At 45.5% G+C, this 15,909-nt stretch overlaps 1 protein-coding gene across 2 annotated transcripts in view; it reads left to right on the top strand.

Annotated features, from left to right (window-relative positions):
- Window positions 1-13,471, top strand: part of DDB2 (damage specific DNA binding protein 2) — a 46,386-nt gene extending 32,915 nt beyond the window's left edge. For both annotated transcript variants that reach the window (XM_063944640.1, XM_063944639.1), the window contains 10 exons: window positions 566-746; window positions 2,315-2,415; window positions 2,509-2,697; window positions 2,781-2,926; window positions 4,615-4,714; window positions 4,819-4,996; window positions 5,996-6,141; window positions 6,257-6,421; window positions 8,156-8,201; window positions 12,099-13,471. In XM_063944640.1, the coding sequence (XP_063800710.1) occupies window positions 566-746; window positions 2,315-2,415; window positions 2,509-2,697; window positions 2,781-2,926; window positions 4,615-4,714; window positions 4,819-4,996; window positions 5,996-6,141; window positions 6,257-6,421; window positions 8,156-8,201; window positions 12,099-12,319 (1,473 nt within the window). In that variant the 3' untranslated portion in view covers window positions 12,320-13,471. The remainder of the gene's footprint in view (window positions 1-565; window positions 747-2,314; window positions 2,416-2,508; window positions 2,698-2,780; window positions 2,927-4,614; window positions 4,715-4,818; window positions 4,997-5,995; window positions 6,142-6,256; window positions 6,422-8,155; window positions 8,202-12,098) is intronic.
- Window positions 13,472-15,909: the final 2,438 nt, after the last annotated feature.

Here is a 15,909-nt window from a genome sequence, read left to right as displayed (position 1 = left end):
TTAAAAACACTCTGCTCCTGAACCTTCCACTACATTTACCATTGCAAATACCTGGTGGCAAGAGACTCTTAGTGTATTCTGAACATCAATTCAGCTCCTGTTATTGCAATAGAAAAGTTAAGTGGCAAGTTCTGGGACAGAACATTTTGGTACTGAAGGGTATGGGTAATTCTGGAGGCTGAGATATGGTGACGTTGCATCTTGCATGAAACTTATGGATGCTGGTGGTGGTGGGGAAGGGGGGTGTATGCATTACCGGCCACCATGGCCCTATGGTGGGTTAGTTATAATCCATCAGGTCCTTGTGGATACTGATTGGACTGTAGAAGAGCAGTTGTTGGATGTGGTTTTCAAAAGGGAGGTGGGACTAAAATGACCCAAGAATAGGTGAAGGTCGTCTACAAGAACAATGAGTAATTGAGATTTTGGTGGTTACTGTATGAATGTGGGGGTGTTTACTTTTTTTACAGTGTTTTCTGCCATCTGACATCCTTAATGTAGTGGTGTACATTTTCTGTAATTATACAAAACCTATAACTTTTTCTGTCTTTCTTTATGACCCCAGATGCCCCCCAAAAAATCAGCTCGGGGAAAGAAGACATCGGAGCCTCCCTCCCAGAGTACAGAACAAGAAGAGGAGTCTCCTGGGAAGAGGAAGCGGGAACCAGACTCTGGGGCTGACCAAGTACCCAAAAAAACCTCTAAGAAGAAAAATGCTTCCGCGGTTGATCCAAGGAGGAGCAAAGGTAACCCACACCCTAATTACATTTATATTGCATTAGGGATAAGGTTCCTGTACAATAATCGCATGGTCCACACAGGCTCAGGGGCAAACACAAGATTTCAAAGAGGAGGTGATGTTGGCCAATGAAAATGTTGGGGAATGGGAGCTGTCGCAGTGGATTTCATGGGTTGCATTCCATTTTTGTCTCAGTCTGCATGTGTTATGTGGATCAGTCCTGCTACAGTAGATTCTAAAGAAGCAGAACTGCAGTTGTCCTAAACCTACTGTAACTAGACACAAAGTCCAACCACAGAAAATTTATGGAGACCTCTTATAAACTGATATGGCAAGTAGGCCTAATCTAAATAATGTGCCACCAGACCTCTACAATCTTTTTATATGATCTTACATAGGTAATACAGCTGGTTATCTCTTGAAAGGTTCATCTCATACAGTATATTGTTAAGGAACAATACATTAGCTGCATGAAAATGAAAATGTATAAAATTGAGAAGGATGAAAATAGGGACTTGACCTTTTTCCGGCAATGAAGAAGGGCATTGGTGATGGCCAATGCTCTGAAGGAGATTGGAGCCAAAAGGGAGAAGAGTGATGGGCTGTAATTTGAGAGAGAGTCTGGATCGAGTGAAGGTTTCTTAAGGATTGGTGAAACAACTGATGGGGGGGCAGGTTGAAGAGATTGGTAAAATGATAGCAGGATTCAGAAGAGAGGGAGTGATGGGGGTAAAAGGGTAATAGTTATATTGTAGAGACGGAAGGAACTGGCGGCTTCAGATTCGTATGAAGTGCTAAAGGAGGCATTACCCAAATGTGTTCTTTGGTATAAAATTGGCACCTCTTTGGTTTAAAATACATGTTATGCAGGCCTGGATTAGGGGTTTATTACAAATATAGTTTAGACTTGTTTCATGAAAAGCTGGCCTTAGATTAATAGTTACTGAAGGTGAACATGCTGTCTAATCTTACTGCAATGGCCAAGTTGAAAACCAGTGTTTCTAGGACCAGAAAAGAGCAAAAACCACAGACTGAGAATTACATAGTGACAGGAGCAGGATCCTACAGCAGCACAGAGCATATCAGGAGAGTAGTGATATGTTATTGAGGTCATGGCTACATGTGACAGGAACAGCATCATGATGTGAGCAGGGGACTGGAGATGACAGGCAGCCACAGGCTGAGAGGTGTATAGTGGGAAGAGCAGGTTCCCCAGCAGCACAGAGTGTATCAGGAGTTATATGTTAGTGAGGACAGGGCTGCATGTGACTGGAGATGACTGAAAGCCACAGGTTGATAATTACATAATGAAATGAGAATGGTCTCCAAACAGCAGAGTAGTGACTTAAGGCTCCTATTGAACCAGTTAAGGAAGACTCTTGTTAAACATACAGTACGTATTAAATAAAGTTCAGATGCACATTTTAACGCTTTGATTTCTATGGATCTCCTTTGTTGCATTTGACTTATTACGAGACCGTTGTAGTCTTTTGGTGTTGCAATGCCACCTATTGGGTTTTTTAGTTTTCTGAGTTTTTTTTTTTTGTCTGACAATATAACGATTTTATCTTGCAGAGTCACCAGATGACTCTAAATCTACGAAACGTGAAGACAGAAGGACAAGCATTGTGCATTATCTGTACAGGAGTACAGTAGGTGGAAATGTGCGCGCCAAGGTAAGTTATCAGGCAGCTCTGCATATCTATCATAAGTGTATGCCTTGCTTGCTGCCTGTCTGCAGATGCTTTATTAGGTGTGTCTCGTCCCAGTACCTGCAGACTCCGTTCCTGCGATCTCTGGCCTCTTATATTCTCTACCGAACGAACAGTCCCTTTGACAGGAGAGTTACAACGCTTGAGTGGCATCCAACTCAGCCAACTACAGTGGCCGTGGGGTCAAAAGGCGGGGACATCATTCTGTGGGACTATGAGGAACTTAATAACACTTTAATCCCTGGTGTAAGTCTGGAAAGTGCAGCATGAGTGGAGTATTCACAGCTGGTCTGTATGTAGTGTCTCATCGCCTTTCTTCTGTTTCCCAGATTGGAGCAGGAGGCTGTATTACAGGAATGAAGTTTGATCCATTCAATCCCAATCAGCTGTACACCTCCTCCGTAGCGGGTAGCACCATCTTGCAGGACTTGTGCGGACGCACTGTACAGATGTTTACAAACACAGAAGACTGGGCGTAAGAGGCTTTATCCTGTACATTGCATGGATGGTGGGAAAGCGTCTGTTGGGGAAACCAGTGGGTTCTTGAAAATAAAATCTTAACTTAGCAGATGTCTCAAGGCTGGAGAAAGTGCCCGATGGCCATGGTGACTGCTATTAAGTGTACGGATGGGGTGGTCTGGCTGCAGATGGGCAATTGTCCTTTATTTATGTGCATGTAAAGGTGCCCATACACTTGTGCGATTTTGCCCGATGTCATCCAATTCCGACGTTTCGGGACGATAAATCGGATGAAAACTAGAATAATCGCATGTGTTTTACCTCTGATCCGTGGTCCCATGAGTATCGGATCGGAGCCCCTAGATCAGAAGTACTGTACTATAGATATATTGTACCGGCAGCCTTGCCTTGGGCCACACACACACACACTGCATACGATGTATCATATGCGATGCTGCTGCCGGGTGGTCGCATAAGTGTATAGCCACCATAATGCAGGAACAAGGACATCCGACTTGTATTTCTGACTCTTCTCTGTCAGCAATGGTTACACTTTACTCTAAAATATCCTGGTTGCACTGGGGGAGGCCGGCTTAATAGTGTTAAACAGACAAAAACACGTATGATCATGGAAGTGCTCCCATTCTGCTTTATTAATAGTAGTGCATACAGGTTGAAGTACTTTACCTTGTGGCATTGTCTGAGGCGTATAATGGTTAATGTTGTACAAGCCGTTGTGACATTAAAGGACAACTTTGCTTAATATAACCTGCACTCCGCACCTGTGTAGCCAACATGGTCATCTCCGTACTGTAGCGCAGTATTGTACAGTGATATGAGCTGTGATGGCGCTGCAGCAAGTATAGGTGGTCTGCAATGTGATCGGGTGGGTTTTTGGTTCACTACACAGCCTGTTATACCCTTTTCAGACTTGCATCAAAATCTCGGCTTGATTAACCTGAACGCACAGCAACCTGGGATTTTGGTATGTATCAATGAAATCAGACCCGGGAATTTGCCGGCGTGCTAGACACAGTAATATCTCGGGTCTGATGTCTGAAAGGTGTATTAGAGGGGCATGTTTTATATAAAAGGGGGTATACCAAAATGGCGCCCCCTTTACATTATCCTGTATTGTAGATGTAATGACCCTTATACTGTATATAACTAGGCGCAGTACCCGGCTTTGCTCTGGTGGAAGTTGTGATAACTGAAGCCAGTTACCTAGGGTTTTCAGATTTTGGCAATCTATAGGATGGGGTGGAAGGTGTTACGATGCTTTACCTATGAATAATACCCCAGACTAGCAAAAAATACAGCGGATTATTGTACGTGAACGCACAGCAATTTGGGATTTTGCGGTCTGAAAGGGTCCTTCTACACGGGTAGTGCCCAGGGTTGAATACTGGTTCAACCCGGGTTGTGGTTCAGTGTGAACGGGTAACCTGGGCCGATGGGACCAGTTCCACAACATAGGAAGAGCCAGTGCTTGGAGATGAAATCCTCCAAGCGCTGGCACTGCATTTGTGTGCAGTGACGTCACCGGGGTTTGGCAGCGAGAGACAATGTCCATGACTGCTTCCCTAAGTTACCAGCAGAAACTATTAGCACCTGTAGCCTCACAACAGTGGATTTGAGAATGGTTATTGAGGCATAAAGGGAAACTGTTACAAAATAACTGAATGATTGAGTGTTCTCTCCTAGCATGTGGTACTGCAGCCTGGACGTCTCCGCTAGCCAGCAGTGTGTAGTGACTGGGGATAACGTGGGAAACGTGGTGCTCCTGGAGACGTGTGGAAAAGAGGTGTGTACTGGCTGATCTTGCAGTCCTGGCATAGATGCTGTGTTATGTACCTGATCTAGGTTATTGATCCGAGATGAATAAAGAATTCCTTTCCGTTTTTTCAGATCTTTAAATTGAGGCTGCACAAGAAGAAAGTGACACATGTGGAATTTAACCCTCGATGTGACTGGCTCCTGGCCACAGCCTCTGTGGATCAGACAGTCAAGCTCTGGGACTTGAGAAACATCAAGGACAAGTCTAGTTGCCTGCATACACTGACACATGCTCGTGGCGTGAACTCTGGTAATGTTGTGTTATTATGTTATTCAATTCATTGTCAAGTCAAAGCCTGCTGGTGAATAATCTTCATTTATATAGAGCTACAAGGGTTCTGCAGCATCGTACATAGGGGTAACACATAACATACTACATAAGTAGAGTATAGCACAGAGAGCAGCATAACTTGTGTACATACAGTGCTACCTATCCGTTTAGTAGATAGACAGTGTCTAGTTAGACAATCAATAGATAGACACCATATATTAGGCAGACATTAGGTCGACAGGGTCAAAAGGTCGACATGGAAAATGTTGACAGGTCAAAATGTCGACAGGTCAAAATGTCGACAGGTCAAAATGTCGACATGATAATTGTCGACATAAAAAGATAGACAAATGTGTGTTTTTTTATTTAACATGTTTTGGGATTATTTCATACTTTCTCTATCCATGTCGGCATAGAGTTGGTTATAAACCTTGTGGCGAGCGCAGGGAGCCACCGTGCCCGAAGCGTGGCGAGCGTATGCCTTTCTGCATTTGGGGTGCCAGATGACAAAACTATCCACACAAAGCACAAAAATACAAAAAACATGGTGTCTACCTTTTTCATGTCGACCTTTTGACCCTGTCGACCTTTTGACCTGTCGACCTTTTCCATGTCGACCTTTTGACCTGTCGACCTTTTGACCCTGTCGACCTAATGTCTGTCTAACATATGGTGTCTATCTATTGACTGTCTAACTAGACACTATCTATCTTTCATACCGGAACCACAGTGCTCTACCACATCATTAGATTTAGGATACAGGGGAGAGAGGGCCATGCTGCATGAAATGTAATGAATATAAAACATGAATTGTGTAGATTACTCCGTTCCTCCTTCTGTATTGTTGGGATCCCCTGACCTAGGGCCTGATTCCGAGCCTGACACATCTGCAGCTGTCCTTCTTACTACCTCAGGCTAATGCCAGTACCCAATTAGCCCTGATACGGCGAGTTCCACTGTTTTATATGTTCTTTGCAGCTTATTTCAGTCCATCGGATGGAGCCAAACTTCTGACCACTGACCAGCACAGCGAAATCCGAGTTTACTCAGCATATGATTGGTCAGTGCCCCAGCGTATCATTCCACACCCACATCGCCAGTTCCAGCACCTCACTGCCATAAAGGTCTGTGCTTGGGTTCCTACTCTAATGAACACGTTCTGTTTGGGAGACTGACTACTGTGATGGTATTTATCAGTATATTGTGCTGTAATGGACGATGTTTCTCTTTTATATCCAGGCCGCGTGGCATCCTCGTTATGACTTAATAGTTGCTGGACGTTACCCAGACCCTCAGTTCCCAGGGTATACGGCAGATGAGCTGCGTACCGTGGATGTGTTTGATGGGCAAAGTGGCAACATAGTCTGTCAGCTCTATGATCCCTATGCGTCTGGCATTGTCTCGGTGAGGCTGTGTTCCTTGTGCATGGCGTGTATGGTGATGCATGTATTAAGCTGGGTACACACTTATACAACGTGTTCCAACGTATGGGCGATATTACTGTAGATCATCGATGGGTGTGAACAACGGCATTCAGACATACTGCGTAGCGGATCAGTATGATATCCTGGCGGTCAGGAGGCCGACGCCGAGGTCCGAACAGCCAGGAGACAGACGCCGGGATCCCTGCAGCCAGAATACTGGCGGCGAGTGCAGCGTGTCCCCTCGCGGGCTCGCTACGCTTGCCACGCTTTGGGCCCAGTGGCGGCCTCAGGGTTATCCCCCTTTGGGTGGTGGCGTGGACCGCCACCCAAGTGTTGATTCCAGCCCAGTATTTCACCGGGTGCCGGGATTTCGGCATCTGTATCCTGACAGCCAGGATCCTGACAGCCAGTAAATTGACTGCCTCTCCTGCGTAAGCCCTGTAGCACAGCCAATGTCAATTTTGCAGATGTCTGGCTGTGTGTACAGGCGACCCGTCTGCCCCTGTACACTGGCTGCATGCACCTACATTGCAGAAGGGTGGGCAAATTCAAATGCCCACCCAGCTGTGTCTTGTGGCCAGACATATTGAGCAGCCAATTGGTTAAGTGCGTATGCTTACCAAATCAACTGAGTATGTCACCGGATTGTGGATCCATCTGCATAGTGTGTACCTCTATCTTAAGTAGTGTGTAACTGTTGTGACACACAAGCAGGGTGTCGCCTTCCTCCTAGGCCAGTGGTCTCCAACCTTGATTGGAGTGTGAGCTACTTTCGGAACATAAAACTTCTGGAAGAGCTCCCCCCAATGCGCGCGCATTCCTGTGAAAGTGGGTGTGGTCTCGCAACAGTAATACCCCCCAGCAATGCCAGATACACACATCATGCCCCCCCCCGCATTGCCAGATACAGAGCCCCCCGCAGTGCTCACCGCTGCTGGATTCTTCCACTGCCGCTGGAGCTGCTCCTGTATGATGGACGGAAGGGCGCGCGCCTCTCCTCTGAAGTCCGGACTCGGAAAGCAGCTCCGCGGTGAGGGACGAGTGACAGTCTCCGCGACGGGCATTTGAAATATGGCGCCGGTAAGTGAGCCAATCAGGTGCCGCCGCTGCCGGTTCGCGATCTCTGATTGACTGATGGCCGGCACCATATTAGAAATGAAGGGAGGAGGAGAGGAGTGCCAGTGACTGGCCAAGCCTGTGCGCTCTGTGAGCTACCGAAAATACTACGATGAGCTACCGGTAGCTCACGAGCGGCGGGTAGGTGATCACTGTCCTAGACTATTCCACATTGGGTCTGAACCCTAGGGAGGGGAGGGAGAACAAACGTGTGCTGGTTCCTTCCTAGCTGATTAGCATGTTGGCCTTTGCTGGTACCCCAGGGCTTCCGGTACCAGGGTAATATAAACATATTGCCCAAATGAAATTTGACCGTAAGATGTGACATTAAAATAATATACATTGTTGTCCCCTTTCCAAAAGTGACTTCTGAACTCTTCACGTAGTAAACTTGGCAACCTCTGTTCAAAACACTGGAAAAAGTTAGGACAGCGACGTGCAGCCATTGTAGCAAAATCCTTAGGCTATTTCATCCGATCTATTCCTCCTTCTGCCATAACTTATTATACCTTGCTCTTGTCCCATTTACGCTTTCTAGGGAGTAGTACATACTGTAATTGTTTTTTTGCTTTTTTGTTTTTCTCTTTTTTCTTTGTAGCTGAACAAGTTCAATCCAATGGGAGACCTTTTAGCATCCGGAATGGGTAAGCATTTTTTTTTTTCAGACCGAAAATGTATGTACAAATACAGCAGTTGTGAGGAGGACAGGGGGACGCACACACACACTGCTGCTAGAACCAAGGGTCCGGACAAGCCTGCCAAAAGGAAAGAAAGGAACGCAATCCATCACATTACTGTATTACCAAGCAAGGTCTGAAAGGTTGTTATTGGGGGATATAGGGGGTAATTCAGACCTGATCGCTGCTGTGCCTTTTCACACATAGTGCGATCAGATCTGAACTGCGCATACGTCTGAGCCGCAATGCGCAGGCGCGACGGACCAGAGCAACGGGGATCGCCGGTCAGTGACAGGATTGTGCGAAGGATCCATTCTCATGGGCGTTCACAAGGAGATTGACAGGAAGAGGGCGTTTGTGGGTGGCAACTGACAGTTTTCAGGGAGTGTCTGGAAAACCGCAGGCGTGCCCAAGCGTTTGAAGGGAGGGTGTCTGACGTCTGCTCCGGCCCCAATCAGCAGGAAACAATCACAGCGGATGAGTAAGTCCTGGGCTACGCAGAGACTGCACAAAATCAGTTTGTGCAGCTCTACTACACATCCGAACGCACACTTGCCCAGCGATTTAATCCTCCCCCTGTAGGCTGCGACTATCTGATCGCAGGGCAGCAAAAAACCCAGCCCAGCGATCGGGTCTGAATTACCCCCATAGTCAATATCAGAATCCTGGCAGTGGAATCCAGACACTCAAAACCCCGACGGGTAAGTATAGTGGTTAGGCACTAGGGGGAGGGTTATGGTTAGGCTGCGGGAGGGGATGGTTAGGGTTAGGCTGCAGTAGGGGTTCTGCTATCTGGTTTGTGACTGATGGCATGCCAAGTCCCAGGATTTCACACCCAACCCATATTTCCCAACATGACCCTTTCCAGGAGGGACACAATGCTCTGTTCCTGGTCTTCCCTCTTAATTTAGGATTGCCCTTACCTGCTTTGAACAGGTTAATTGATAACAAAGGTGTTTCAACACAGGTGAGGACAATTTTAAATTTGGAGGGGAGTCCTGGAACAGAGAATTGTGTCCCTCCTGGAAAGGATTATCTTGGAGGTATGCCATCCCGTTATTGGTGAGGTTTGGGGATTACAAGTATAATAGTGGTGTCACAGGAGTCTTATTCGGGTGCCTTTTTGGGCTTTGTTGTTAAGGTTTGTGGACTTTCTTACCATGACGCTGGGTTCTAAATTGTTGAAGAGGCGTTTTTGTTTTTTCTCTCTCTAGTGACTAGCTATCAGCATCTGGTTGTATTGGGGATCTGTGAGGGCAGATTCTAGACAGACCCTCAATTGGCAAGCCTAACAAGGTCCCCTGGTCTTGAGAGATTGGTGTTAAGATGACCTTAGAAATAAGAGTAGACAGGTTGTACGAAAGACAAATGATTTTAGGGCAAATTTGCCAAAAGAGTCTAGTTCCCTCACAACCTCTTCACCAATGAGGGGAAGCACTTAAAACTGTTTGAGGGTGGAAAAGAAGTCTTCCATATAGAACATCTATTCGCAAGTCCCACTATCCTGTCTTCCACCGCTTTTCTGCTTACCAGTCCCATTTTAAAACTACAGGAAATAGCATTGAGGAAAGATGAGCAGGAAAGGAAATTCAGGAAGGGGGGGAATAATGAAGAGAAAAAACGTGGATTCTTACATTTGGGTAAGATGTAAAGAAGTGAGTTCCGCACCATGTGGGCTGCCAGCCGAACTTGTATGTCGTGTTTTTTTTTTTTAAAGGGGCAATCATTTACAAGGCTAAAATAAACCTTTGTAAATAATTACTACTTTTAAAAAATGTCCAAGTTTGGCCGGCATCCCGCACGGCACCAGACTCAGACTCATTAACCTCCCGCCCCAGGACTTAGGGTGTGTACACACGGTGAGATATTTTCTTTCGATTTTGGCTATATAGTCAAAATCGCAAGAAAAGTTAGTGCATATCACAAGGTGAAAGTCACCTTGCGATCCCAATGCGCGGTCCCGCCAGGTCGGCATCGCAAGAAAAGATAGACTGTGCAGGCAAGTCAATCCGATCTAGTTCATCTCACATGTGAATGACATCTCACATAAGCCAAAATCTCACATAAGCCAAAATCGTAAGCACACCTAGTGCATATCAAGAAAAGTTAGTCAAAATCTGTGCTATCTGGGCTCCAGGGAGTTCAAGGGAAATCGCAAGTGAAAATCGGGCATAGCAAGGATCTCACCGTGTGTACACACCTTTAGGGCAACGTGACATGACCTTTTCTCAATGCTGCACATTTCTGAACGGGCATCTATAGTACTCTTAAGTGAGTGTGAATTAATTTGGTGTACTCCCATTCATGCCATAGTGATTCTGCTGTCAAAATGCAATACCTATGGATCAATATTTTTTTTTAAATAATGCTATTCTTTTAATAATTGTCATTATTTCGTTATGTGAATACAGTTAGAGAATAATCTCAAACTGTATAACCTGGCGCTATATGTAGTAGTAAAGTTATTAAATAGAGATATTAAAAAAAATAGTGAGTTATGGAGCTGCTGAGCAAAAACAGCTGGTTAGACTGAAATGGGATTTAATGAAAAAGAAAAAGAAAAAGATGCTCTGCGCTCCAAGAATCACTTTTGGTTTTTTTTAACCTGTTTCATGTATCAATTGCTTCTTTAGCTGTGTGTCTGTTTAACATAACATTCTGATAAAATTATCTGTTTTTTAAAATGAGTTGCATTGAGTCAATTATTCACCCTGTTAGACTGCACTTAATTAACTAACTAATTAATCAATTATAAGTGATTCTTGGAGCGCAGAGCATCTTTTTCTTTTTGTTCTTATTTCGTTATGTGCCTGCTTACAGTGAATAGCATATTAAACGGCATTCATGTGCTCCTTGGGCCTGATTCAGATGTGGTTGCACAGCTGCTATCTTTTGGCGTACGTAATTGCGATTAAATACTAATGTGGGCAGAAGCTAACCCGAGCATAGGGACGCCACTGCTGTCTCACAATTTCTGTCCAACAGCGTATTATTGCTGATACATCAGTAGCATTGTCGCAGAGTCTTGAGAGCCTCTGTAGACGCGCGGGCTGAGCTGCTCTCCCGGGACGCAGAGGTCTCTCCAGCAGCAAGTAAGATCACAACTGCTAATTTATGGCCACCCAGAAAACGCAGCCGGAAATGCCATAACATGCCGAACACACCCCATTCCCTCCCCCCAAACGCTGTCTTCCTGTCACTCACTTTGCGATTAATTCCTCGGTGTGACCACTGTTGAAATTCACTTGCTGCACATACGCACTGCGGCTTAGACGCATGCAAAGTAAAAAAACGCACATCTACGATCAAAATCTTTGACGTGGGGTGGGTGCATGTGTCAAGTAGCCCTCTGCCTATGCAGCCTAGCTGCGAAAGCAGACGGCTACCTGCCATGTTTTTGGTTGCAGCTGCTGCGTGTGACATCACGCAGCAGCTGCGACCCGCCCCAGCAACGGCCCCTTAAACGGAGCGTTGATGCCCACAAAATGCGGTGTCGACACCCCGTTCCTGCCACCCTCCAGCTCGTAAACTGCTTTCTGCAGAGTATGCAGCTTAGGACCTTGCACATGCTCATACTGGCGTACGTGCATGCACAGATGTGCAAAAATTGCTGCACATCAGCGACTAGGTCTGACTTGGACCTATAGCCGCTTGCAACCGCATCTGAATTAGGCCCCTTGTTTGTTCGGTCTAAAGAGAATTAGGATCGATCTGTCTTAATTACTGACTTGCTCCAGGTGACCAATCCTAGTTTCGCTCCTGCTCTGAGTGACTCTATTGCTCTCTATGAAGATGAAAAGACGCAGTATTTTGTTCAGTTGAAATAAACAATGTCCCAAATTCTGTTCTCCATCTTTGTTCAAGGTTTTAACATCTTGATCTGGAGTCGTGAGATTCTGTTGATGATGAAGCAAGAGGAAATGATGAGGGCCCTGAGGGAAAAGGGGATTCCGGTGGGGAGGAAAGAACAACCAAAAAGTCGACCTTCTCAAAAGGACAAGTCCGGCACATCAGAAACTGGAAAAACTCTGACTGTTGTAAAGGAACCAACTAATAAGCAACGTGGAAAGAGCAGAGACAAATAATCGCGACAGAAGGATCCAGTCTGTGTTATTACACTAAAACATCTGCGGCTGCTGTAACCAAACTCCAGTTGTGCCTTAATGCACTGGTTTCAAGAAGCAGAGTGCATTTGGTTACATTAAGGGGGCACTGTCTACCTTGTGTGTTCTCCCCCCAAAACAAGAAGTCCCTATTATTTCTTGCCTCATCCCCCTCTCTCCGCATGTAGGCAAGATATGGGTAATGCCCACCTTGGGCATCATCTCTTGGTGTGAAAGCATTCCACAGTGTGTTAGTGCTTAGCAAAAGAGATAGCTAAGGCACGGCACAGCTAGAAGTAACACAACTGGTTTGTTTTATAGGAAATAGAGATAGAAGTTCACAATGAAAATCAAGCCATAATAGCGGTTACTGTTAAGGTGGAATTTCCATTCCCCCCTTCTTGACCATCAATGGCAGCTGATACATTTTTGCAAATCAATGAAGAATAACACTTTTTTTTAAAAAGTGTGGCTCACATAAGCCCTAAACTGAGACCTTTTCCACCCTGCAGAAATACAGATTCAGTACGTAGTCTGGCGTTGCGAGTTACAGGATCTGTAGCAAAATAGTGAGATGGAATCTAGAACTTTTTGAAGGCTTCTTGACCTTTCAAATTTAGACCTTTGGTAAAAAGAAATAGGATAAATGAAACGGCTTAGATTATTTTAGTCATTGGAATAGCGTCTTCCTGTTTCTATGAACCAAATAGCAACTCCTGGACTAAATGGCTTAAGCTTCCTTAGAGGGGAAAAAAACCTAATTTCTTTCCATACCCTATTGGGAGGTATAGATTTTCAAAACTGGTGCTTTCCCCCGAAGGGGGTTGTGCACGTTCCTTTACCCTTTATACTCACCACTGCTATTGATGATGATCAGGACAAGATAGAGAACTGATCAGTTAAGTGATACAATGAGCAGCATCTGATTATGTGTGATCGTCTTACAGCTAATTGTGAGATCGTTATCCAAAACTGCAGCTAATATCTACTTTGCCCATCAGGATTTTCATAGTGCAAAAACTTGGATAAGTATGCAGTAAGGTTTAGAAGTGAGACAGGCTTCAGTTGTGTCTGTGTGTATATATGTATGCTTCTTAAAATCCTGCCTAATTAAACATGGCATTTTTTATTTTATTTTACTGCTTGTGTGTACTGGCAGAGGTGGTGTGTTCTTCTGTAGGTGTCACAAGTCAATGCGGGGCAAAGCCACACTTTATTTTCTTAATGGCTCTTTATATAGGACACATTCTGCATTGATTTGCAGAGAATGTGTAGGAATTCACATCACATCCTGTTCCAGTGGAGCTTAAGCTAGGAACACGTCTGAAAGATTATCCTCGCAATCTACGATTTTCTGAGCGATGAAATGTTCTTGATAACATTTGATTTCCAGTGTACACACTACTGAATTATTGTTCCTATCTGAAGGATCATAATTCTAAAGATCATAGATGACTTTTTTAAATGAACTATAGGGCGTGCATGCCTGTCAGATCAGTCAGATCATGGACAATGCTACAAGATGTGCACAATAATTGCTTATTGGTTCTGATAATATGCCATGTAACACACCAGATGAGATGCGTAGTTCAAACGGTTTTTAAATGATAATCAGTCCTGGGTGCTGGTTTCTCACTTTGGGACGATCGGACCAAGCAGTCGAAAATCGTCTGTTCCACCCGAGTATTGGATAAGGTGTACACAGCTTTGCAGTCTATGGAAGATTTTATTTTCTCATACATCCTAGAGGATGCTGGGCACACCATAAGAACCATGGGGTATAGACGGGATCCGCAGGAGACATGGGCACTTTAAGACTTTGAAAAGGGTGTGAACTGGCTCCTCCCTCTATGCCCCTCCTCCAGACTCCAGTTTAGAATCTGTGCCCAGGCAGACTGGATGCACACTGAGGAGCTCTACTGAGTTTCTCGGAAAAGACTTTGTTAGGTTTTTTATTTTCAGGGAGCACTGCTGGCAACAGTCTCCCTGCATCGTGGGACTTAGGGGAGAGAAGTCAGACCTACTTCCAGTGAGTTTAAAGGCTCTGCTTCTTGGCTACAGGACACCATTGGCTCCTGAGGGTTTGGAACACTAGGTACGCCTAGGGGTTCATTTCCAGAGCCCGCTGTCACCCCCTTGCAGAGCCAGAAGTCAGAAGACAGGTGAGTAGAAGAAGATAGAAGACTTCAGTGACGGCTTATGAGGTACCGCACAGCGATCGCGCTGCGCGCCATGCTTCCACTTACAGCGGCACTACATGGTGCAGGGGGGGGGGGGGCACCCTGGGCAGCATAAAACTCATTTGAGACTGGCAAAGTGTGATTGAAAGTGCCTAGGCACTAAATCCTTAACCCCGCCAGTATAATTATATTGAAAAATAGCGGGGCTGAAGCGCACCATGAAGGGGGCGGGGCTTAGCCCTCACAGCTCTCATCAGCGCCATTTTCTCTTCACAGAGCTGCAGAGACGCTGGTCCTTCCTCACCACTGCTGTACAAGTAACGGTGCAAAATGGGGTGGGGGGGGGGCACAGTTAATTTGGTGCTAAAATAAGTTATTATAAAAGCGCTGCAGGGTCTAAGCCATATTTTATATTATAGTTTCAGAACCGGGATAAGCGCTGGGTTGTGAGCTGGCAAACTCCCTCTGTGTTTCTCTGACAGGCTTTACTGTGGGTCTGTCCCCTTTTTGCCCAGTGTGTCTGTGGGTGTCGGTACGCACGTGTCGGCATGTCTGAGGCGGAGTGCTCTTCCCAGGAGCAGACTGTGTTAGGGACAGAAACGGCTGTGGGAGTGACCCTGTCGGCACCGCCGACTCCTGATTGGGTAAACGTGTTGAATGCTAATGTAGCTCTTATTAATAAGAGATTAGATAGATCTGATTCTCAGTACCAGGCATGGAAGAAATCTGTGGAGGATGTGTTATCACAGGTCCAGACCCCCTCGGGGTCACAAACGTTTGTTTGCTCAGTTGGCAGACACAGATACCGACACGGACACTGACTCCAGTGTCGACTATAGTGATACCAGATTAGACCCAAAATTGGCAAAGAGCATTCAGTACATGATTGTGGCAATAAAAGACGTGTTGCATATCACTGAGGACCCTGCTATTCCTGATAGTAGGGTCTGTATGTATAAGGGAAAGAAACCTGAGGTAACGTTTACTCCTTCTCATGAACTGAGCACCCTTTGGGAAAATCCTAACAAAAAGTTTCTGATTCCCAAAAGGATTCAGATGGCGTATCCGTTCCCCTCTGGGGATAGAGAAAAGTGGGAGTCACCTCTCATTGTGGACAAGGCTCTATAATGGTTGTCTAAAAAGGTGGCTTTACCGTCTCCTGACACGGCAGCCCTTAAGGATCCTGCGGATCGTAGACAGGAAAATACGTTCAAATCCATTTACGTCACTACAGGTACACTACTCAGACCAACTATTGCATCTGCGTGGGGGAGTAGTGCTATCGAAAAGTAGGCAGATAACTTGTCATCTGATATAGATACCCTAGATAGGGATAGCATCCTTTTAACGCTGGGTTATATCCGGGACGCTGCAGCCTACCTAAAGGAAGCG

Source organism: Pseudophryne corroboree, chromosome 11 (genome assembly GCF_028390025.1).
Source record: "Pseudophryne corroboree isolate aPseCor3 chromosome 11, aPseCor3.hap2, whole genome shotgun sequence".
Lineage (NCBI taxonomy): Eukaryota > Metazoa > Chordata > Amphibia > Anura > Myobatrachidae > Pseudophryne > Pseudophryne corroboree.
Note: the sequence above shows the minus strand (reverse complement) of the source record. Positions and strands in the feature narration are given on the sequence as shown.